Genomic DNA, 25,805 nt, shown 5'->3' with positions numbered 1-25,805 from the left:
AATGACTTTAAAGGGAAAAAGGTAGATTTAGGTTCTGTGAAAGATGGAAAAATCCTAAGATGTTAAGAGTAGAGATTCTGTAGCTTAGCACTGGGTTTCCCAGTGGTGTGACATGACTTTTGTGCCCTGAGTATGCAGTCCTGACCTGAGTTTCTTCATCATTCATTAGCCACCTCTTTTCTTAGTTTTGCTATTTTCTGTTCTCAGTATTAGGGGTGGAACTCAGAAGTTCAGGTAATATGTAGATCTCCTAGGGAAAATAAAAGTTTTTGTTCTTATTTCATAGCATCTTCAAGACATAAAACTGTATAAATAAAGCTTCAATGTAAGTTTTCAAAGCAAACCATTTGCCATTTGTGGCATCTCATATACTTTTGGAAGATTGAAGAATACATTGTTTTCTCTTAGAGATATTCATCAGAGTGTGATCAAATAATAAGATTTAACCTTGGTTCCTGTGATTAGAAACTTCGTGTTGGAATCCACTTTGGCAGTGAGATCTCAATTCCCACTTTACCCACTCACACATTTCATAAATACTATGAAATACTAAGGTTTGGGGGAAGTGGGGCATTTTGGGTTTTTTGTTTGTTTTTTCAGTGTCTTGGGTGCTAGCCCAGTTGCACTCCAGGAATATCCTTCAAGTGACTATTTTTATTTTCTTCATTCAAAAAAAGAATTTCACTTATAGCCCCCTACAAAACTGCTTTCAAATTTTACTTTGCTACCTGATCGTTACCTCAGATTACCATTATTCTGCACTAATTTCACCCATCATAATGAATTTTACTAGTTGGCCTGAATGGTACAGCATATCTGTTAAGATACAAGTTTAGCATTCTTCAAGTATGTCTATCACTTAATTCTCTAAAGTAGGCATCCACACATAAACAGTTCTGGGGTTAAGAACTTCCTAATGTACTAAAAGCTATTAATTTATTTAGATTTTAGGTTGACTAACTGGATAGTAAGTGAAGTCTAACAAAAATAGTTTTATGAATAAATTTTATCAAGATTAATACAGATGTTTTCAGCAGGTTTTTTGGGGGTTTTTTTTTGCTTGACTTTGGTTTTGTCTTCACATTACACAAAGAAGCTTATTGGATTTGATTGCATTTACTTGGCTTTTTCATTTGGCTCTCCATTTTAAAATATGTAATAATTTTTCTTTGAGTAAAAGGAAAATAAATAAATAGAAGGTTCAGTAGTTATTCCAGGAACAGAAGATTTTTCCTTTGTTCTGTTGTTCTGTTAATTTTCACCCTTCATTCACCATGTGTTCATGAAACTATTTAATCAGCAGACGAAGAGAGAGGTCACAGTCTCAATAAAGCTAGAGTTGACTTAATCTGCATTGATATCTCACAGAGGATTTTTTAAGTTTAAAATTCTCATTAGAGTAATAAAATGACACCATGTGCAAAAATGAGACAGCATGGAAAGATACATCTATTGCTGATGTTGCAGATGAAGAGTTCGTATCTGTAATATATTAAAAGTCTTGTAGGTGAATAAATAGCCATGACTTACACACACTTTTATGTGTACATGGCTGTTTAGAGACGGAATAAAAACTAATTAGTTGTTTCCCCTGAGCAGTGATGTAAGAGAAGAATTTTAGTTTGTACTTCGTGTACTTTTATATTGTTTAAAATTTATAAGCGTACATTGCTTTTTTAATCAGAAAAATATAAAAATAAGAAAGAGTGCTATTTAAAAAAAAAACAACAACTCTTGCTGAGGCTCTGATTTTATTAGATAAGATTTTAGAGATGGTTCATATCAGCAAAACCAGACTGTTTATCTACACGGTTCTTGGCTACCATTGTAGATGCTTCTCTGTCTTTTGTCATTCCATTATTGATTGAGTGTTCAGTAGTTAAAACAAACAAACAAAAACAGTATAGAGAAAAAAGAGGAAAGCCTGATGTCTAGAAACATATAGTGAAATGGATAAGACAGGCGATATGCAATATTGGCTGCCAATAATACTCAATTATTTGGGAGCACTGTAAACATTACAGGAAAATGAATCTCATATTATGATGCTAATGCTTTACATTTAAATATAGTAGACATTTCAAAAGTCTTACAAACTGATATGTTATTTCCTAGATTTCCAGCACCTATCTAGAGAGCAATTGGCCTATACGGGTGAGTTATTTGTTACTTTGTTGGTGTTAACTTTCATTGGATGGCATGTGCTGCAAGAGGTATTCTGGGGATTGAGCTTTTCAGTGGGTGCATTGATAAAAGTCTCAATACTTGATTCCTTGTACCTTGTTAGTGTAAATCTATAATTTTGTTAAATATAATTTAAATATGATTTTTGAATTTAGCATTTTACATTTAATTCACTTAGCAAATGTTTATTAATAGTGTGCCGTCCTGACATAATCCTTAGCTCTTTATGTCTAAATAAAAAATTCAAGGAAGAGATCTTAATTTTTTTAAATTCAGTTTTCAGCTATTGATAAGCTTGGCCAGAATATTGCTGTTGTTGGCAAGTTTGGTTTTGCACATTACTCTTTACTCACCAAAAAATGGAAGCTTTTTGGAAACATTACCCAGGTTAGTCTTTTTGAAATTAAAAACCTATTTGTCAAAGTGTGGGAGAACTACAATATAATTAAGTATAGAGTAAACCCCTGTTTACTTACTAAAAAGTAAAAACATTACAAAATGACTGAATTATGTCCAAGGGTCAGTTCTGATAAGGTACTTGGTATTTGATAATGGATTTTGTATTGAGATAGTTGTTCAGTCGCTAAGTTGTGTCCAAGTCTTTGCAACCCCTTGGACTGCAGCATGCCAGGCCCCCCCATCCCTTATCACCTGGAGTTCACCCAAGTTCATGTCCATTGAGATAGTTAGTTTTTAATTCTTGTTAAGATCAGAAACTAATCCTGTAATTGAGAATTTACTCTTCCATTTCAGGTAGAGTTTGTCAGATATTATTGGAATAAATCTCCACAAAATTTGAGATCATTTCCTGCTTGTCTGTGTACAATATAAACATCTTGGTAGCATACAAACATGCATTTGGATTTTGCAAGAATCAAATATGAGGAATAGAAAAGGAAGTTGGCATTTACTAGGTGCCCACTATGTACCAGGCACTTTTCATATATCTCATGGATCTTAATAACAACCCAGTGAGGGCACTACTATTACCATTTTATATAGGATTTAGAGTCAGGCAGCTGATAAATGATAAAGCCAGAATGTAAACCAAGATGTATTGAATGTGGAATAACGATGCTACATGGTTCCCAGTTACTTTGAATGATGTACTTTCTGCCTTACAGAAATACACATTTTTTTTTTTTTTTTCAAAAATAGGATCTGAATCATTATTAATAAAGTCCCTCAAGTAACACTTAATGTTGTGGGGTGGGAAGAATAGAGAGTAGAACAGAAATAATTAGAGCTTTCATTGTCTGATTAGGAATATTTTACAAATGTATTACTGTCAGGAATAAATGTAAAATTTTTTTTTTAAGGAGCAGAATATGATTGTGACAGGTGGCTTAGCCTGGTGGAATGATTTTATTGTCCTTGCATGTTATAACATAAGTGATCGTCAAGAAGAGGTATGTTTTTGTTCTCTCAGAAATAATAAATTTTTTATTTTAAAGATATTAAGCATTATTTAAGGACTTTTCAGGTGGCTCAGACAATAAATAATCTGCCCGCCAAAGATCCCTTGGAGAAGGAAATGACAACCCACTCCAATATTCTTGCCTGGAAATCACATGGATAGAGGCAGGCTACAGTTCGTGGGGTTACAAAGAGTTAGACACAACTGAGTGACTAACAATTTTCACTTTCACAGCATTGTTTGATCTATATAAAAATAATCTACTGAAAATGAACGAGACATTTTCCTTGTAATCAAAAATTCCACATTTTTAGCTAATGAGATTTTCAAGTTACTGTTTTTTTTTTTTTAAAAAAGGAATAATCAGGACTTCTGTGATTACTTTTTCTAATGATTTTAGCCATTCTCTATAAAGTTTGTAACTAATAAAAAATAGTTAAAAGTTGAAAAGTTTATAAGAATGTCTGTCCTTAGAGATACATTGATTGATTTATATATTTATTTTTTGAGAAACTACATCTCCTGATGTCATGTCTAAATATGCAGGTCTAAAAGGAGTATCTCATAATAGTACATCACAGTTTTGATCACTCATATTTTAGTTATTTGTAGAATGTGCCTACCTTGTCAATATAGAAACATCCACTTATTATTAATGCTCAAATTAGTCTTTAGCTCCTCTTGAAAAAAAGTAAATTAAAAAACAGTATGTCTAGTATTTAGTATTTAGTCATCCATGGTGGTAGGTATCTTCTTTTTACAGTTGTCTTTATTTTTATTTTCTACAGCTCAGAGTGTATTTGCGAACCTCAAATCTGGACAATGCTTTTGCTCATGTCACCAAAACACAAGCAGAAACATTACTGCTTAGTGTCTTCCGGGACATGGTAATAGTTTTTAGAGCAGACTGTTCAATATGCCTTTATAGTATTGAAAGAAAATCTGATGGGTAAGTATATAAAATATATAGAGTCATTTTTTGCTCTTATTTATCATGCTTCCTTTGTAGTTTTATTTCTCAAAACAGTTATTCTAATTTTATATTTGATTTCCTTTGTTTTAAGAGTTTCGTAAAGCAAGGAATTTTAATTAGTGATCTTTGTATGGTAGTTATTTTTTAGCTACCAAAAGAAATAAACTATAAAGCTTTACCAATGTTTTCAGCTAATCTTATTGGATTCATTTGAAAAAAAACACTAGTTTGGGATGGGGTAAAATTTTAAATATTAATTTTTTTTACACATCTTGATAACAGGTTGTTATTAATTTTCCTAGTGTTCTAGAAACTTGGGGAAATTTATAGTATTTCTATAGTTTTAGTGGCTTAGGAAGCATGCCCTTAGCAGACTCTTATACATTTTCAGTGGCCTAGATGGCTGTAGTCCAGAAAAGGAAAAACTGACAGTCATCTTGCTCTTTGTGTATGTTACTTATATTCTTCTTGGCGTCTGGCTGACTTGCAGCATTTAGACCACACTTCTTGAGTTTTATTTTGTTCTCAGATGGCTTTTGTTTCTTTTTATAAAAAAGCTATGAAGTGTGTGTTTGCTGAAGTAGCTTAGTAATTGAGGATATCTTTTATAAAGATAAAAACAGATCACCTTAGATAGAACCCATTTCCTTCCTCACCCAACTATTTCTCACCTGACTAAGCTATTCCTGTAAGCTTCTTCCCAATTTCTTTTTTACTTTCTATATCTTACTCCCTTTTTTCCCTCCCCTCATCTCCATTTGTGTTCTTGGGTGCCACAGCCTTGTCAGTCTGCTCTTTAAAGGATACTTGGGGAGGTGGAAATGGTAGGTAGAAAGTATTTGGGGCCCCTATAAACGTAAACTCTGATACTATTTGTAGTGGAAATGGGGGGGGGAACTCATTAGAGTTGTTGAGGTGTAAAAACTCATTAGAATTGTTGTTTCTTTCTCTTTTATAGTCCAAATACTGCTGGTATTCAGGTTCTTCAGGAAGTATCCATGTCACGCTACATTCCTCACCCTTTCCTAGTGGTATCTATCACTCTGACATCAGTGAGTACAGAGAATGGAATCACCTTGAAAATGCCACAGCAGGTACCATTCTGTTACCAGAGCTCTTTAGAGTGTTTGGGTCTTTGTGTTTTAATTTGATATTAGGAACTATTAATTTGTTCAGAAAATACATACTAAATATATAGAATTTGCTTTGTGTGAAGATGCTGGGTTACAGTGCCAACTAAACAAACATGGTTTTTGCTAATACTGGAAAGAAATAATTACATAGATAATTAATACAAATGTGATGTGTATACCAAAAAGTAATACAGGTTACTGTGTATACCAAAAAGTGATACTGTGTTAAAACGTTATACTGTGTATAAAAGTTACACTGTATAACAAAAGCCTAGAGTAGTCTAAGCAATCACAGATGGTTTCTCTATCATTTAAATTGAAACCTGAAGAATTAAGTGGTGGTTATCTAAGTAAAGAGGAATTTCAGTCAGAGGCAACAGTTCAAAGGCCTGTAGATAAGAGAGAACAGGACACATTCAGGGAATTAGAAGAGATTTCACAGTGACTGGAACATAGAGTATGACAGTCTTATTGATACTATGGACTTTGTCTTAAAGTCTAAAGTGTTTTAAACTAGATATTATTAGATCTAAGCTTTGTAATATTAGAGAAAACATTACAAAGGAAGAAAATGAACCAGAATTGGACAAAACTGGATGAAGGGAGAGCAGCTAAGAGGCCATTGCAGTGATCTAGGTGAATGGTGTTTGTGCCCCAAACTTGGGTAGTGAAAAGAAGATAGAAAGAAGTAGAAGGAATATGACATATAGAGGATCCCATGATTAGTTAATTGTGAGCAAAGAGGAAGGGATACTCCATAGCTTCTGGTTAAAGTAACTGTGTAGGTAGCGTTGCCACCAGGACCCTGGTTGCATAACTTATGTTTCCAAACTTCATGTCAATGTGGAACCCATCTTCAAAGAAAAGTTCTGTGTGGATTTACTTGTCATCCCTGTCTGTCTAGTCTTTTAAAACTTCTATTAAGGCACTTCCACTGAGTGCCTTTAAAATACAGGTTCCATTTCCTCTGCAAACTCATATTTCATGTAACCAGATAGTCCTAGTTAATAAAAAAGGAATGTTTTCCAGAAGAACTCTAGCTAAAAGATATGGAAGGAATTTGAGAATTAAGAATCAGTTTTGCAGCCTTTGAAAAAATGAGTGGATTCAGTGACCACCAGTTGAAATCAATGAAAGGTTGATGGGAACTTCACAATGAAGGTATTGAGTTGTCATGCCTAAGCCTCATTAGTCAATCTTAGCATCACTAAAAGTAGGAGAACCATGCATGCTTCCTGGGGTGATGCAGCCTGAGGTTCACATGAAGAATTACTGCCAAAAGCATTGAGCCTGAACTAAAATCAAGCTTCTCGAGTCATTTTCTATTCATAAAAAATACAAGGATAGAGGTTTAGTTTAATAACATTCTGTAGGAAAACTACAGGTCATTAATGTGGAGGAAAAAAGAAAAGACTCTTTTAAATAAGACTTTAGAGCTATAACAAAAAAATGCAATTCATAAGGTCATTTGTATCTTGATTCCAATAGGCTACAAAAAGACACTGTTAAAACAATTAGTGATATTGACTGAGAGATGACACTGAGAAATAGTTCTTAATTTTATTAAATTTAGATGTGATGTTGGCGTTGTAATTATATAATCAAATGTCCCTATATTTGAGAGATGCCTACTAAATGTATACGAGTAAAATGGCATGATATCTTCCTTTAAAATACTTTGGCAAAATAAGTATTAATAAAAAGAGAAAAGGGTTAGGTGAAACAAACCTCAGTAATTGTTAATGTGAATAATGAGAATAAGATGGGGGGTGTGTGCATTTTATGTACTTTTCATCATGTTTGAAGTCATATTAAAGAAAAAGACTTCTTGAATATTTTAGATAGAGTAGGCAGTCAGAAGATTAATAACACTGGGTGCCCCATTTTAATTAAGAGGCCCCTTTACAAAGAGGAGATACTTAACTTTGTAAAGAGCAGAATAAGAAGTTGAAAGATAAGAGGAAATAGATTACATCTTGCACAGAGAGAAGGCCAAGGTTTAAAAAGCAAAGCAAGTCTTGATTTAACAACAAAAAACCAGCAATGAGATCTGTTCAACAGTAAGGTGGCCTCCCTGAGGAGACAGGTGAGCCCCTTGTCTCTGATGCTCCAATGAGAATTACCTACCAGGGATTTTAGATGGTTTGCTGGGTTCCTTCAGATTTAGGACCTTGAGGATACATGTGGTCCCAGCTTTTGTGTTACACTCAGTTTCTGAAAAGTTCATCAAAGTTGCTTGAGAGGGCTGTAATGGTCACCTGTTCTTATGTACTGTGATATTATCAGTAAAAAATGTTGACTGTGTGGATAGAGCTGAAGGGAAAAATAGAGAATTTTCTGTGTTTATTTCTTCCTGTGCTGGTGGTCCATTGCTGAGCAGACTTTTCTCTAGCTGTGGCAAGCGGGGGCTGCTCTAACTGCAGTGCACAGGCTTCTCAGCGCGATGGCTTCTCCGGTTGCAGAGCACTGGCGCTAGGGTGTGTGGGCTTCAGTAAGGGCAGCTCCAAGATTCGAGAGCACAGGCTCAGTTGCTCTGGGGCATGTGGAATCTTCCAGACCAGAGATCGAACCCATGTCTCTTGGATTGGCAGGCAAAGTCTTTACCACTGAGTCACTAGGGAAGCCCTGTTTTGTTGGGTTTTTTTAATGAAATAATATAAAATACAGTGGTGAATTTACTATCTGAAAACTTAAAAGTGGTCATTATGAACATTAACATATTTAGTAAACTGCAGTGGATGTTCTTCAGGTCTTTGGAAGTGTTTGAGGAGTTTGTGGGTGTGTGTGTGTGTTATTCACTCAGTCATGTCTGACTCTTCGTGACCCCATGGACTGTAGCCCATCAGGCTCCTCTGCCCATGGAATTCTCTAGGCAAGAATGCTGGAGTGGATTGCTATTCCCTTCTCTAGGTAATCTTCCCAACCCAGGGATCGAACCTGGGTCTCCTGCATTGCAGGCAGATTCTTACCATCTGGGCTACCAGGGAAACCCGTTTGTCTCTATGCCAGTCTCCAGTCATACTGTTTGATTCTTGGGATTGCATGTTCGGTTTCCGCTCCTCTCTAGTTCTTATAATTCTCACACAGCTTTTCAATTCCATTTTTCCTTCTCCTAACTCTTAAGTTATTTACTGTTTCTCATGTGTTATGGACAGATGTTCAACTTTTTAGTTTATGTGCTAAATTGGGAACGGAAGACTCCTTTCCAAGTAAAATTCTTGAGCTTTGTGACAGTTGTTTCCAGATTTTTGTGGGGTAATTTTTCAAATTCCTGCATTTTAAATTAACATGCTTATTACCTACCTGGATGATATAAAGCAAAAATGAGTGACAAAGTCTATAAGTATTCAGCATCCTTTTGCCATTTCTTTACACACAATCTCTTGTGTCTTAGAGCAGTACAAATGAGCATTTCATGTATCTGATTATTTTTTGCAAGTAGAATACATAGGGTGATGGTTGTTTTCCTGACTGAACCCTAAATGATATTGGAGCTTAAATTCATCCAGCCAGCAGGAGTGAAAGCTAGGACACAATCCATGCCATCTTAATCATCGTCCTTTCCTTCCTAAAACTCTCTCCTCCTTTGGTTCGTGGCATCATGCTTTGTTTCTCTTCTTGCCTTCAAAAGCTTAGCCAGTGGTCCTTTGCTCTGTTGCTGCCACATACTTTGCTTCAGAAAATTCATCTGTTACCTTCAGTTTACCAGCCTTACCATTATGGTTCAATGATTCTGGTATTCATCTCCAGTTTAGTCATCTCTCACAACATCTTTATCTGGAAGTCTTTAGATTCTAATTTAATGGGCAGTAAGAGGAAACTCTTCAGATTCCCTTTCCTAAGTTATTATCTCCTTCTAACTTCTGTCCATGAAGACCACAACTTCTCTAGCACCTCACCTAGATTCAGCACCCTGAAATCATCTTTGACTCAGCTTTGTTTTTTTATCCTTCATGTCTAGAATATAAGTAAGCTTTTGGTTTGTTTTAATCAAAATGTTCTTCCTCTTTACAAGTAAAAATGACTTGATAGCTGAAAATATACTTTAAAGCAGTGCTCCTCAAACTTAAAGATGGGAATACTAGGTTTTCACTTTGGGGTTTGATTGAAATTTTCCTTAATAAAACACAGACTATTTACTTCTTTCCTGAAGTTACCACCCATGATATCTTCCTCCCCTCAGTCATCCATCCTGAATAACTCAGAATTTTTAATAACTTTTATTCAAGGACCATAAGTAGTGGCTTATTTCCTGATATATTTTTACTTGACTTTACAAGCCCTCCTTGAAGGTCTGTTACCATCAGTATTTTTTCTTGTAATATCCCTAATCTAGCCAGATTGTTCTCACTTTCCCAGTAGAACTATTTTATCTTCTTGTGTCATTTATATTTCATTCTTCAACTAAAGTACCAAACGTTTTTCTCCCACCCATGTATGTCATCCTCACCCTTCAAGTCCCACTTCATCCTTAAGCCTTTGCTAGCTATGCCCACCAGGTCACTGAAACAAGGTCTCACTTTTATGAACTTCTGGAAGTCTCTTAGTTTTTTCAGGATAATTCAACTCTGCCATCACTTTTTCATTAATTAATTATTAATTGCATTGTGTTAAGCTTGTACTGCTGGAGCCAGACAGCTCCTTGACTCCAACAGAGTCTAACAGAATGACTGACCATAATACATACTCAGTATTGTTTGTTTAACCTGTAAGCATTATGCCTTGGTGGGGGAAATGCTGAAAATATACTTGTTAATTCATATGAATCCAATTTATTTTCCTTTCAGGCTCGTGATGCAGAGAGCATTATGCTGAATCTGGCAGGACAGCTCATCATGATGCAGAGGGACAGGTCCGGCCCTCAGATCCGAGACAAGGACAGCAACCCTAACCAAAGGAAACTTGTGAGTTACATGAGAGTCACTTAAAATGTAAAGAATGTCTGGGAGAAGGATGAGGGGATAAAAGAATTTAAGAGCAGAGTATTATCTTATGATTTGGAAACTGAGAAAGTGTATAAAATTAGTTGTAAGCCTTTGGGTGCAAGACTGTGGAAAGTGGAGGATAAGATCCTAAAGTGATAATAAAATGTTCTGTATGCCAGATGTTACTGCTTAGGTGTTATTGTTTGGAATAATTCTAATGGAAAAACAGGATAAATTGGTGAAGTTCCTTGGGGAGAGGGGTTGTTTTGTTTTTAGATTTAAGTACACTTACTTTGAAAGGCAGGGCAGTATTATTAACTTTAAACAGATTCCTCTAATTTTCCCCAGAATTTATACTATTATTTTGAAAGACTTGAGAAACTAGTACCTAGGAAAACTTCAATCTACAAATTTAATGGGAAAAGAACTGATTTCAGTCTCTTTTTCTCCAGTTGCCATTCTGTCCTCCTGTTGTACTAGCCCAGTCTGTTGAAAATGTCTGGACCACATGTCGTGCAAATAAACAGAAGCGTCACCTGTTGGAGGCCCTCTGGCTGAGCTGTGGAGGTGCCGGGATGAAAGTCTGGCTCCCTCTTTTCCCCAGGGATCACCGCAAGCCCCATTCCTTCTTGTCCCAGCGGATCATGCTGCCTTTCCACATAAACATCTACCCCCTGGCTGTTCTGTTTGAAGATGCGTTAGTCCTTGGTGCTGTCAACGACACTCTGCTCTACGATTCTCTGTATTCTCGGAACAGCGCTAGGGAACAGCTGGAGGTGCTCTTCCCTTTCTGTGTCGTGGAGAGAACCTCTCAGATCTACCTCCATCACATTTTGCGTCAGCTGCTGGTGAGGAACCTCGGGGAGCAAGCTCTGCTCTTAGCCCAGTCCTGTGCCGCACTGCCTTACTTTCCCCACGTACTGGAGCTCATGCTCCATGAAGTGCTGGAAGAAGAAGCTACCTCACGGGAGCCCATTCCCGACCCTCTGCTTCCCACGGTGGCAAAATTTATCACCGAGTTCCCCCTCTTCCTGCAGACAGTTGTTCACTGTGCCAGGAAGACTGAGTATGCCCTGTGGAACTACCTTTTTGCAGCTGTTGGAAACCCCAAGGACTTATTTGAAGAATGTTTGATGGCTCAGGATTTAGATACTGCTGCGTCTTACCTTATTATCTTACAGGTAACAGTTTTCTTCTTGTAAATGTGTAAGAATTAGTGAGCATAAACCTAGAGGAAAAAGAAAGCAAATGTCCTTGGTTGGCACTGTGATCGTGCTTAAAGAACTAGTACAGGGACTTCCCTGGTTGTCCAATGGTTAAGACTCCATGCTCCCAATGCAGGGGGCCTGGGTTCAATCCCTGGTCTCGGGGATCTAGATCCTGCATGCTGCAGTTGAAGAGTCCACATGCTGCCACTGAGACTCGGTGCAGCCAAATAAGTAAATACTACAAAGGAAAAAAGAACTATTAGAGTCAAGTTTTCTGTTCACTTTTTATCTTTACTTTTGAAGAACTCAATCTTACTATATGATGGCAGAAAATTACTGTTAAAAAGTAGCATTGCAGGGTTGGGGTTTTTTTTTTTAATCCTGTTTGCCCATAAATAGGCCTGAAACAAATTAATGAGTTTACAGTATTATTTTGAATAATGTTGCTCAATCGTTTCAGACTCTTTGGGACCCCATGGACTATAGCCCAAGCTCCTCTGTCCATGGGAATTCTCCAGGCAGGAATACTGGAGTGGGTTGCCATGCCCTCCTCCAGGGGATCTTCCCAACTCAGGGATCGAACCCAGGTCTCCCACATTGCAGGCAGATTCTTTACTGTCTGAGCCACCAGAGAAGCCTGTGTATGTATATACACATAATGTGTTATAATACATATAATATGCACATATTACATATGATTATCAAAATATATAATAAACATACTAGTAAATAATTATTCTGAATATTAGTGGGTTTGTCTGAGCCCTCCACAGTAATCTCTCTCCTAGTGGCATGGAATTGCTGAGAGGTAAAAGTTCTTCCAAATTACCGCAGAGTTGTTTTTATTGTTTAAAGAAGCTAACCATAAACCTGGTTTGAGATTCTGCCTGAAGCAGTTTTCCTGTCAGCATTTCCTTCATGGCGGCTGACTGAAGTCAGAGGAAATATTCTGGCAGAAGGTGGGTGGCCCTGAGATTCTGGCTATTCTTAAAAGGCCTCACAATCATAAAAACAGAAACAAGATAAAAATGCAGTTTTTTGTCTGTTTGTTTAGTTTAGGTCACTGCTTAGATTTCAGTGATCTCCCAAGCAATGGAATTAGCAACTTTATCAGGATTCCTAAGTTGTGACTGACATGATAATTATAGTTGAACTTGCCTGTTAGGTGCCTCTCCATGAAGGCCAGGGCAAGCAGCAAGATTAAATCTGTGAAAGAACCACTGTGGATGCCCATTGTGTAGCAGTAGTACATACTGTTGCCCAAAGCAGTTTTTTATTAAGTCACATCCTCAGAAAGTTCTGTCACAGGACATAGACCAGAGCTTTTTTGGAGTCAGAAAGACAAATTTATACTCTTGCTTTTCTGCTGATCTTCAACAAGTTGTTTATTTCTTTCTTTGTTTAGAACATATATTTTTATTTCTCTCTCATCTAACAGTCCTATTTTTGGGAACCAGACTTCTTTCATTTTGGATTTCTAACACTCTTGAGGGCAAGGGATTCTCAATGTGTGGTCTACAGAATTCTGGGGGTTTCTGAGACATATTCAGGAAGACTACAGAATCAAACTAATTTTCATATTAATACTGAGATACTATTTACCATTTTTTCCTGTGCTTATATTTGTACATGGGCATTACACTCTGCATTGCCATGCAATTACAATTTTAAAAAAGTTTTAAATGCATAATTTCAACAAGTTGTTTAACTCCATTTTCTCATGTGTAAAATGAGAATGATATACCTCTTTTGAGAGTCACTAGGAGAAATGAAAGAATGTATAAAGTTTAAGATATCTGGCAGTAATGGGAGTGCAAGAAATCATAAATTATATTACCCCAGGGGAGTATTTGCCTCACTTCTTCTTATATGGTACTTTTTAATGCTTCTTTTGATTTTACTAGTAAATTATTCCCTACAGTGCTACATCTGCATTACTTGTCTGGGTTTAGGGAAGCATGGAGATAAAGAATTACTCATATCTTCTCAAATCATTTGTAGTATAAAAGGAATTCTTGGTTGTTTTTCTAGAACATGGAAGTCCCAGCAGTAAGTAGGCAACATGCCACCCTTCTTTTCAACACAGCCCTGGAACAAGGCAAGTGGGACCTGTGTCGACACATGATTCGATTTCTGAAAGCCATTGGCTCTGGAGAATCTGAGACGCCCCCATCCACACCTACAGCTCAGGTTAGTTGAAGAATTGCACAGCTCTGCTGGGCCACACACCCACGTGGCATCTTCCTCTAACCATACTGCACTTTGTGTGTAATCATAGGAACCTAGTTCAGGTGGTGGTGGATTTGAGTTCTTCCGGAATCGAAGCATCAGTTTATCCCAGTCAGCTGACAGTGTTCCTGCTAGTAAATTCAGCTTACAGAAAACACTAAGTATGCCATCCGGTCCTTCTGGAAAAAGGTAAAAGAATGAAGAACTGTTCCTGCTTTTAGGGAATTCTATAACACATTGCATTTCAGAGTATTTTGTAAAATTGGATCTTAGGAAAAAACTGATCTTATTGCAGTTCCTTTTTACATTCCCAAAAGGCTTCCCTTTTTTCTTTCTCCTAAATTCACTTCTTTATTCTTTGTAGTATTTTTGCCCTTTGTACTAGAATAGGTCTTGATGTGCCCATTCTAAATGTGACTAACATTAAATTACCTCTGATAATAGAGGACCAGAATAAAAAGGAAGATAGATCTGCAAATAATTCAAAAGCCTTCTTACAGTCAACAGTTTTCCCATTCTTTCCCAGTGTACCTTTTGACATTTTAGTCCTCCTGTACTGGACTCTCTTGTGACTCTCTTGAGTGGAGAAGTCATTAAACAGTTCGTGCCAAAAAAGTGTATCCTGGAGTCTGAAACCTGTATTATATGTAGATGGGTTACTATGCCCTGAAGGGTAGCTCTGAACTCGCGCTGAACATTGTAAAATAAGATTTGCCTGTTTTGTGAGGTTCTTGTTCTCCTTCCTGCGTTGTTATGTGGTCTGGGCTCTTGGTCTCTTCCTCTCCCCTAACCCTTTCTTTTATATTCTGTGTGTGCTCTTCCTGCAGCACCTGACACAGAATGAGAGCTTGCTGAACATTTTTATTGTGATGTTTTACAGCGTTTTCTTATCAGAGCCATTAATACACCTGCATTCCCAACACACACACACACCCAGACACACACACCGTAAACAAGTTACATGCAACCGTGAAAGACTATAAAACAATTGCCAGGCAAACAGTAGCTACTCAGCTATACCCTGAATGTGAGTGGTGTTTAATATATACTATGTGCTCACTGCTCACCAGGCACAATTCAAACATTTCAGTGTATAGGTCTTTCAGTAACAGCTCCGTATGGGTAAATATACTGTTATTATCCACATTATACAGGTGAAAAACAGAGGCCCAGAAAAATAAACTCTATATTCACAAAACTGTGTGGCAGAGCCAAGTTCAGAGTGCAGGTAGTCCTGCTCCAGTACTGCTCTCTGAAGGCACCCCATCACCCCAGTACCAAACCGTTGCGACACACCATTTCATAGGAATAAGGGGTAACAGACGATATTTAGTCATTCATTTCTTAAATCCGTTTTTTTCTTATGTGTCTGTATAATTCACATTAAGAGACTACATTTCACTTTGCTTCTCTTTAGTCTCCTTGGTCTGATCTCCTTTCCTCTTTTCATTGGTCTTTTCAAATACAGCATTTGTTTGCTTCCTTTCTTTACTTCATCCAGTCACTATCCTCTTCCTGATTTGGCTTTGTCAGTCTCCTTTTTGTTTTCTATTCTGTACTTTTACAGACATGTTTAAGAGGCTACTTACTGTGTTCCAGCTACTGTTCAACAGGTGTGCTATCTCATGGAGAAGCTCTGATCTTCCTCTTCCCTCAATCTCCTACCTCCTTGTCAGCATTTTCAGTGCTACTTCATAAGAAGTATGTGAAGCTTGTTCTGTAGCTTACTTGTGTTCCCACTTACAGATGGAGCAAAGACAGTGACTGTGCTGAGAACATGTATATTGATATGATGCTCTGGAGACACGCTCGGCGTCTCTTAGAAGAAGTTCGGCTAAAGGATCTCGGCTGCTTTGCAGCCCAGTTGGGCTTTGAACTCATTAGTTGGCTGTGCAAGGAGCGTACACGTGCTGCCCGAGTAGACAACTTTGTGTTGGCCCTGAAGAGGCTCCACAAAGATTTCCTTTGGCCACTTCCCATCATCCCAGCTTCTTCTGTCAGTTCTCCTTTCAAAAATGGAAAATACCGAACAGGTAATATAGGCTTTGTGTTACTTATACAAGAATTGTATTTGCTCCAAATGTTTAGACATTTTTCTGTTAGTTGATATTCAAGAAGTCTTTTCATTCCAATCTTAGATAGAAGCTGACTTTTTGTAGATCAGTTGGAACATCCACCATTTGACTAAGGATGTAAATAAAAGTAGATCATGTGTCTCTTGGCCTTATGACTTTGAAGTTTAATTTATAAATCCAACCAATTGTTTTCTCAGATTATCAGCAAGTTGAGCATTGACTGAGTATAGAAGATACCACACTTTTTTTTTTTTTTTTTTTTTGTAGGAAGTTTCCTGCAATGCAGGAGACCCTGGTTCAATTCCTGGGTCAGGAAAATCTCCTGGAGAAGGGAACAGCTACCCACTCCAGTACTGTGGCCTGGAGAATTCCATGAACTGTATAGTACATGGGGTCGCAAAGAGTTGGACACAACTGAGCGACTTTCACTTTGGCATTGGTTAGCCACAGATCTCAAAATAAGCTAAATTGTGACCTACCTGACAGGATTCATTCCAGAGAAATGGTAAAAATATGTCTTTGAGAGCTTGGGCCATCTTCTAAATTAGGAGAGGGCAAAGTGAACTGTAGTTTGGTAAAAAAAAAAATTTTAGGTTTTTTTAGTTCAGGTTGAAATCATTATTTCTTACGACAATTCAAACAAAACCCTTTTTATTATGGCATTTGGAAGTTTCATGTCATCTTAAAACCAAGGAAAGTCATTTAAGGATGACTAAGGTTTTGCCTAGTCTCTGGTAAGTTAAATAATGCTAGAAGATGACTGCTCGGTGGCATTATCTGGTCAGTGCATTCTGTTCCAGTCCAGCCTCCCTGGTTCATGGATGGGTGATGCAGTGTAGCGACATTGATTGGGTTTGAACTTTTCGTGTTTGGAGTTGGTGGGGGAAGAGAAGCTGAAAGAACTGAACTGGAAGTGGCAGTGTGTGCACCTTTGATTCCATTTTGTGTGTGTGTTTCCTACCTTGCAGTGGGAGAGCAGCTGTTAAAGTCACAGTCAGCTGACCCATTTATAAACCTCGAGATAGATGCTGGCGTCTCTAATGTCCAACGAAGTCAGAGCTGGCTCGGCAACATTGGTCCTGCTCATCAAGAAATAGACACAGCCTCATCTCACGGGCCACAGATGCAAGATGCCTTCCTGTCACCTTTATCTAATAAAGGTAGATATCATTTTAAATCCTAGCTCCTCATTAGTTTCTTTGGAGGAAAGTTTATATGCCGTACGTAGCATTTCAGAGAGAGCTTCACTCCTTTCAAGATGTGTCCTTGAGAATTAGCATTAGTATCTGCTGGACAGGTGAATAGTTACTAGCACAAGGCCAAAATCACTTTTATTATACTTTGCCGTGTTTATTTTACATAAATGAAACAGGTAAAACCTCACTACAGCTAAACACTAATAAATGAACCTTTGTAATCAATTTTGATGATACCAAAACACTAACTTTGAACCTCAAGTAAATAAAACTTTATCCATGTGTAAAGAATCCCATTCTTCTCATAGGTGGACCTGTATTATAAAAAATTGTTACCAGTTATCTTCTGTTTTTTATTTCAGCTGTAAAAAATTATGGGAAAATTTTTTTATCTTCTAAATTCCTGCATGATACCCTGCATCTCAGCCTTCAAAGCCTAAGATTACTGTCTGACCCTTTACCAAAAAAATGTGTGTCTTCTGCAATTATAGTAATGGGTGAATTACAAATTGAAGAAGCTTTAAAGTGATTCATGTTGTTTAGGTTTATATAAGAGCTGAAGCAGCAGTTGGTCTGATTCTGCGGCTTCAATGGCCAGATCCACCTGATGCTTGATTTTCAGTGTATGCTCACTGTTGTCTGAGCTGCTCCTATGTAGGGAGGCATATAGAAGCCATGGCTTCTTTTATTGTAGTAGAATACATGTAAAATCTACTACTTTAAGGATTTTAATGTGTTCGGTTCATTTATATTCTTGGGCAATCAACCTGCAAAACTCTTTTTTACGTTGCAAAAGCAAAACTTTATACCCATTAAAGAATACTCTCCATCTCTCCCTCCCCCAACTCCGGGCAACTACATTCTATTTTCTGTCCCTGTGTAATTGTCTTTTGGTGTCTGGCTTATTTCACTTAGATAACGTTCTCAAAATTCATCCTGGTTGTAGCATGCATGGAAATCTCCTTCCTTTTTCGGGTTTGGCAATATTCTATTGTGTGTTCAAAGCACATTTTGTTTATCCATTCATCAGTGGCCACTTGCATTGCTTCCACCTTTTGGTTATTGTGAATTATGCTGCAAAGAACGGGGGAGTACTATGAATATGGGAAGTCTCTTTGAGACCGTTTTCAATTCTGGGTATTGTCAGCTCATGTGATAATTCTGTTTTCAACTTTTTCCTCATAGCAGCAGCCCCACTTTACTTCTTATCAACACTGGCAGGGATTCCAGTTTTGCCACATCCTCGCCAACACTTCTTTGATGATTTTGTTAATAGTAGCATCCTAATGGACATGAGGTGGCATCATTGCTTTTCTTTAGAAAACCTTTTAAAGAGATTATTTCAAACATATTTTAAAAGGAGAAATAATACTATAATGGGCACCTTCCCTCCAGCCCCCACTTAAGTTATTACCAATTCATGAATAAGTTTGTTGATAAAACACTTTCTCCTTCTTGTATTATTGAACTAAATCTAAGATATGATATGTTTTATTTGTGAATGTTTCAGTATATATTTCTAAAAGGACTTTTTTTTTTAAAAATAATGGCACATCTCTCTAAAAATTTAACAGTAACTCCTTAATACCATCAAATATCCAGTAAGTATTCAAATTCCAGCTGTTTTACAATGTCATAATATTTTTGCAGTTTAAAAGAAAGTAAGAGTCATTCAGTTGTGTCTGACTCTTTGCAGTCTCTTAGACTATACAGTCCATGGAATTCTCCAGGCCAGAATACTGGAGTGGGTAGCCATTCCCTTCTCCAGAGGATCTTTCCACCCTAGGGATAGACCCCAGGTCTCCCGCATTGCAGGTGAATTCTTTACCAGCTGAGCCACAAGGGAAGCCCAAGAATACTTTGAATCAAGATCCAAGTAAGATTCATACACAGTGATTATGTTTCTTAAATTCCATTTTTAGTGCTTGTTCCCCTTCCCCATCTTTTTTTCTTCTTGCAATTTATTCATTGAAGAGACTTGCTTCTGTGGATTTTCTCATGACTGGATTTCAGTTGATTGCATCTTCATGGTTTAAACAGTTTCTGTACTTCTTGTAGACTGGTGATTGAATCTAAAGACTTGATTGGGAATCCTCTGGTAGTCCAGTGGTTAGGACTCTGTATTCTCACTGCCTCAAGGACCTGGAAACTAAAACCCCACAAGCTGTGTGGCACCTCCCTCTCCCCCAAAAAAGACTTGAACAAATTGTAGCTAGGTTTGTTGTTTCCAGAGGTGGGCACGACTGCTTAATAGGTAGTAGTGTATTTTTCTTTTATATGGCACATAATGCCTGGTTACCTCTCTGATTTTTTTTTTTTTAAACATCTACTATTTAATGTAACATGGGAATTTTAGTAGTGAATTTAATGTTTTGGTCTCAAAATCCTAAAGAGGAAGCAACATCTGAGAGACAGCTAATATTTTTAATTGAAGGAAAACATACATTAAGCTAGTTTGTGACTTTTGACAATTCTTCATCAGGTGATGAATGCAGTATTGGTTCAGCCACGGACTTGACTGAAAGTAGCTCCATGGTGGATGGAGACTGGACAATGGTGGATGAAAATTTCTCCACACTCAGTCTAACCCAGTCAGAGCTGGAGCATATCTCCATGGAGTTGGCGAGTAAAGGGCCTCACAAATCCCAGGTCCAGCTTCGGTAAGTTTCTCAACATTTTGGAAGCATAGAATGCCTCCTCAGGGTGTTTGGGCAAATTGGGTATATAGGCTGCTTTCCCAATAATGACTGCCCTTCTCTTCATCCATAGATCCTTCCTAGCATCAGTCACTGTGTTTCTGCTTCTGTATATAGGTATTTGCTGCACGTCTTTATGGAGGCAGGCTGTCTGGACTGGTGCATTGTTATAGGCCTGATTCTTAGAGAATCCTCAATCATCAACCAGATTTTGGTTATTATACAGTCTTCAGAGGTAGATGGAGAGATGTTACAGAACATAAAGACAGGACTGCATGCTGTGGACCGATGGGCCTCCACAGATTGGTAAGTTATTAGGCTCGTTACCTTGACTGTCCTCTGGTGACTTCCCCTCTTTCACATTAAGGCTTATTTCTGGTTCATTTATTTGGAGATTTGTAGGTTGCTTGAAATAAAAACTCCTTTTGTATATTAATTTTTAAGATTATTTTCTTTAGTTACCATTTTAGACCCAGTTATTTTAAATGAGTCATATTCATTGTTGTCAGTGAATGTGTGTCACTGAGGACCAATATAGTACAAATGACCTTAGAACTAGGGTGGAACTTGAGATTTCTGCTTCTGTGGGATTGAAGATGATAACCTGAAAACAAGCAAACGTTTAAGGTCTGTGTGAGTTGAACATTCCATAGCAGTTACTGACAAGCCCAAAATAAGAATAGTGAATGAAAGTGGAAGAGCCTGGGATCTACCCCTTTTGTCACCAGTCACCTGTGGATTTGGGGTTTCCCTCACTTGGCTCTAGTCTTCTAGTCTTAATTGGCAAATTCGTTTAGGTTAAATGTTCTCTGAAGGTCCTGTTTTTCAAGTCTGAAAATCCTGTTAATGGTGTTTACGATTATAGAATATGCTTTTTAATTGCAATACTGGATAAAGAATATCCATCTTTGCTGTTGGTGCTCACAGTTACATTATGTGTAGCCCCCTCCACGGGGGCCTTGGCATCTAAAAGCCTTTCCGTTCCTATACCACCTCTGTGCCTCCTCCTGTACCCTGTAATCTATCACTGACCCTACTGTATCAATGCTTAGTAAGAATCTGTCCATAACATGCTATGGAGCCTTTTGAATGTGGCTGATAAGAGCCAATTTCCTTTTTCTTCTGCTTAGTCCTGGATACAAGCCATTTTTAAACATCATTAAGCCACACCTGCAGAAGCTTAGTGAGATCACAGAAGAGCAGGTCCAGCCCGAAGCCTTCCAGCCGCTGGCTGTGGGTAAGACTCCTGAACAGACCAGCGCCCGGGCAGAGGAGAACAGGGGCCCCTTGGGCCATGGGAACATTCCCCAGGGCGAGGCCACAGGTGGCAGTCTGGTAAGCCGGAAAGAGGAGGCCACAGCGCGAGCAGAGGAGGAGGAGCCTTTCCAAGATGGGACTTACGACTGTTCTGTGTCCTAACAACAGTGAGTACCATCTCCACGGGCAGTATTAACTAGCATCAGCGCACAACTGAGGACACTGTGACCTAGTTGGAAAATTTAACCAGGGGGAGAACACAGCTCAGAGACTCTGGTAAGGTATTATTAAATTTTAACTTTTTCTTCTACGAAATCTTCAGTCCATAAAAAATGGGATATCAAAAAAAAAGATCATCTTTCATAAGTTTTTTTTTAAGCTGCAGTGGAAAGTTGTACAGAATGTTGTACAGGTGTACATGCGAACATTTTGGTTTTCTTAAAGATTGGTAGCTCTTAAACCACAGGGATCATTTTGCCCCAGATGAGCTTACTTTTTCACTACTTAAAAGCCTCCTTTGTTTTCTGGTTCAGCGTGTGTTCTGGACTGCTTTTTAAAAATAAATGCTAAGGTGCTTGCTGTAGCTCATCAAGTGCTTGAGCTACCTGTATGCCCCCTGGATCAAGAGCACTGGACTCCCTAATTGGGCCTCTGAATAGACGCCTGCCCTGGTACAACAGGCACCTGTAAGATGCTCCTCTTCTGGCCTGTTAATCCCGGTCCTCAATTGATGGAAGCTGCTCACCTGTGTCAGTGTGCCTGCTTTTTGTCTAGCTTGGTTCCTACTAGGTGAGTGTAGGCAGAGGCCTGAGGAGTTCTTATCAATTATGCTATTAGATACCACTAAACTATTTTGTATCAAAGAATCATATCTTTTTGTGAATAATTTTGTGTAAATATACTCAAAGGCACTGTTCCTATTTTTAGGGCTTGTACTATAATTTGTAAGGTTTTATGCTGGATTCTGCATGGCTATAGATACTCACTCTTAGAACAAAGACAGGGCTTGCTCTTCTTTCCAGATACAAGCACTCTTCATAAAGGAAGACAGATTTATTGGCTTGGTCATAAGGTAACAGAAATGGTCACACTGATCATGAAATGAAACAGGTTTTGTGCAAATTAATGTAGTTTCTTATTTATTGCTTTTGTAAATTGAATAAAAATGAACTCTATGTAAATAGACTGCTGAATCCTGTATTATCACGGCTACTAAAAATTAGTATGTAAAGAATGCATTCATCATAACTTAAATATTTTATGTATTTCTAGATATGACTTAAATTTTAGTTTTCATACATTATGAAAATACAATTGCAGATTCAGTTGCTTCAGACTAAACACATACCCACTGTATGTTTATCAATTACCTTATAACAGTATTAATTTAGATAGCTTGTTTGTACTGTGCAATTTGAACAAAGGAATGCAATGTTATTTTTTACAAAAACAAACTTATTTTTATAGTAACAACATATTTGATGTGGACCAAATTCATACCACTATGTAAAACAGCCTCTCCTCTCATAGTGCAATTACAGTTTAGAAATAAAACTTGGTCTTCTATCCTTGCTTTTTAAAATTAATGGCTAGATTTAGTTGTCCTAGCCAGGTTTCCTTTGAAAGGAAACTCAAATTTGAAAAATGCTTTGTTCAAAAGTCATCAATGGTTTTAAATTACTGATTTTGATAATTTACTATCACTTACTTTTCACATTACAAGTGCAATACTTTCACATACTAAAACTCCTGAATTGGTGGAATATGTGATTACTGGTACCTGGCCTTCTGGTGCTACGTTTATTTAAGCCTTTGTTTTAAACCACCTTTCCCTGAATCTTAAGATAGAACTGTTTCCCACATGAATTCCTGCAGCCCAGCAAGACACCTGAAGCAGTCCTTCTCCTGTCCTAGTCCATTATGAGAAGAACTAGCATTACTTTTGTGTTTGGTGTATGTAGTCAATAGAAATGAGTCACCATGGTAAACAGCCATGTTTACAGATATCCTAATGTGCTGCTGGGTTCATCTTTCACTCTTAAAAGCAGGGCACCATTAAGTTAACCATATTCCTATGGTTAATGCCATGACCGAAACTTTTCTTGTATAAAATACTTGTTTTGCAACCAACAGATATAAGTGGCCCCAAGGCAAAAAGATTGGCAGCTTTATGGAAAAACTTTTCTTTGGTAGTTTGTTATATACTTTAATTTTTTTAATCATATTTTAATTTTGCCTTGTTTGGATCACGTATTTGACTGTTTAAGCCATATTTAACCAATGAATTTAAATATTCAGTATAACTATTTGAAGTTTAAATTATTTGCTGATACCAAAACAAGTAATTTGGGGGTAGTCAACCTTTGCTTGTAATTAAAAGTTGCTGCTACTTCTGTAATGTGTATTTTTTTTTTTTAACTTGGTAAAGGGCAATAAAACCATTACATGAACTTTTTGTTTATTCATCAAGTTAACAGCAAAAAGTGTATGTATTAAAAGTCATATTTCATTATATAATTCCACCTTTTAGAATTTTCCTTATAACTAAAAATTTATATTTAAAATATATATGGGTATACCTTTTTATGGATATATTTCTTTACTCATCAGTTGAGGGACACTTGGGAGGGATTCAACTCGGACACTGATAGGCAGGTTTCTGTGTGGACATAAGTTTTCAGTTCTCTTTAGGAGTGGAAACGTTGGGTTATGATAACTGGTTAATTTGCGGGGGGACTGGGGGGCGGGGTATGCTTAACTGTATTACAAAGTGCCTGTACCATTTTAAAAGAAAAAAACATTTCCACTAGTAGTGGATGAGGGTTCAAGTTTCTGTTGGTCAACATGTTTTTGTATTTTTGGTTATAGCCATCTGAGTTATGTATGAAGTCATATCTTATGGTTTTAGATTTACATTTCCCTGATGGCTAACATCTTTTCATATATGATTATTAGCCATTCACATCTCTTTGGAGAAAACTGTATTCACATTCTTTGTCCACAGATGGCTCATTTATCTTATTGTTGATTTGCAAGAGTTCTTTATATATTCTAGACAGTTTTGCAAATATTTTTTCATTCTGAGGGCTTTTCACTTTCATGATGCTGTCTTTTGAGACATAAAGTTTTTCATTTTGGTGAAGTCCCCAACTTTTTCTTTGGTTCCTTGAGCTTCTGGGTGTCATATCCAAGAAACCATTTCTGAATCCTAGGTTATGAAGATTTATGCTTATGTTTTTTTCTGTTTTATATTTTAGCACCTACATTTAGGTCTTTGATCCATTTTGAGTTAATTTTTGTATATGGTATGACTTTGTTCTTTTGTATGTGACTACTCAGTTGTTATAATTTACTGAAAAGTTCAGCGTTTACTGAAAAGATTTTTTTCCTATTGAATTGTTGAAAATCAGCTGACTACAAATGAATGGGTTTATTTCTGGAACTGTCAGTTGTATTACATTGATTTCTGGGTCCTTCCTTGATGCCAGTATGACATTGTTTTGATTACTGTTGCTACCTAGAAAAAGGAAGTTTTGAACTTGAGAGCTGTTGAGTTTTTCAGGACCATTTTGGCTCTTCTGTGCCCCTTGCATTTCCATGAGTTTAGAGTCACCTTGTCAGCTTGTGTGTGCACCCACACACACATATAAGGCAGCTAGGAGTTTGATAAGGATTATATTCAGATCAATTTTTGGAAAATCTTGCCATCTTGATAATAGGCCTTCCAGCCCATGAACATGGAATGTCTTTCCAGTTATTCATGGCTTCAGTTTGTTTCAGGAGGGTTTTATAGGTACTTTTAATAAGCTTATTAGTATTTTATTCTTGATACTATTGCAAATAGAACTGTTTTGTTTTTGGATTATTGTTTGTTAGTATATAGAATAATTGATTTTTCTATGTTACAATTGCATCCTACAACACTGTTCAATTCACTAACTATATAATAGTTTTTTTGTGTGGATTCCTTGGCATTTCCTGTATAGAAAATCATGTCATCTATAATCAGAGCCTGGGCTAGAGCCTCCAATACAATATTCAATATACAATAAGTAGATACCCTCGTCTTTCTGATGTTAGGGGGAAAGTACTGAGTTTTCATTATACATTCGGATGTCAGCTATTGAGTTTCCCATAGATGGCCTTTATCAGGTTAAGGAAGTTCCCTTCTATTAAATTTTTTATTATAAAGAGGTGTTAACTTTGTCAAAAAAACTTTACTTCTGTTGAGATGATTATATTGTTGTCCTTTATTCTAATGATACAGTCTATTATGTTGACTTTTAGGTGTTAAACCCACATTCCATTCCTGGGCTAAACCTCATTTTGGTCATGATACAGGCCAAACTTGAAGAAAAGAAATTATCAGTACACTTGTTGTATTTTCACTAATCAAGAAAGGAAGTGCGAGTATTAAAAGTACTGATGAACTTCAAAAATGCCCAAGATGTTTTTTTGAATAAAAACAGACATGAGGCATAGATGCATTTTGGCTTTATTGGCCCTAAAACA

The 25,805-nt window shown here is 37.2% G+C and overlaps 1 protein-coding gene across 3 annotated transcripts in view; it reads left to right on the top strand.

Moving 5' to 3' along the window:
* LOC120864550 (guanine nucleotide exchange factor subunit RIC1) overlaps nt 1–24,091 on the top strand; it is a 140,802-nt gene extending 116,711 nt beyond the window's left edge. For all 3 annotated transcript variants that reach the window (XM_040241677.1, XM_040241633.1, XM_040241747.1), the window contains 14 exons: nt 2,116–2,154; nt 2,461–2,571; nt 3,504–3,593; nt 4,390–4,550; nt 5,533–5,668; nt 10,495–10,611; nt 11,085–11,813; nt 13,872–14,030; nt 14,119–14,258; nt 15,816–16,102; nt 17,113–17,304; nt 19,823–20,000; nt 20,154–20,342; nt 21,167–24,091. In XM_040241677.1, coding sequence (XP_040097611.1) covers nt 2,116–2,154; nt 2,461–2,571; nt 3,504–3,593; nt 4,390–4,550; nt 5,533–5,668; nt 10,495–10,611; nt 11,085–11,813; nt 13,872–14,030; nt 14,119–14,258; nt 15,816–16,102; nt 17,113–17,304; nt 19,823–20,000; nt 20,154–20,342; nt 21,167–21,455 — 2,817 coding nt within the window. In that variant the 3' untranslated portion in view covers nt 21,456–24,091. The remainder of the gene's footprint in view (nt 1–2,115; nt 2,155–2,460; nt 2,572–3,503; nt 3,594–4,389; nt 4,551–5,532; nt 5,669–10,494; nt 10,612–11,084; nt 11,814–13,871; nt 14,031–14,118; nt 14,259–15,815; nt 16,103–17,112; nt 17,305–19,822; nt 20,001–20,153; nt 20,343–21,166) is intronic.
* Nucleotides 24,092–25,805: the final 1,714 nt, after the last annotated feature.

Source organism: Oryx dammah, unplaced genomic scaffold (assembly GCF_014754425.2).
Source record: "Oryx dammah isolate SB20612 unplaced genomic scaffold, SCBI_Odam_1.1 HiC_scaffold_1, whole genome shotgun sequence".
Taxonomy (NCBI): Eukaryota; Metazoa; Chordata; class Mammalia; order Artiodactyla; family Bovidae; genus Oryx; species Oryx dammah.
Note: the sequence above shows the minus strand (reverse complement) of the source record. Positions and strands in the feature narration are given on the sequence as shown.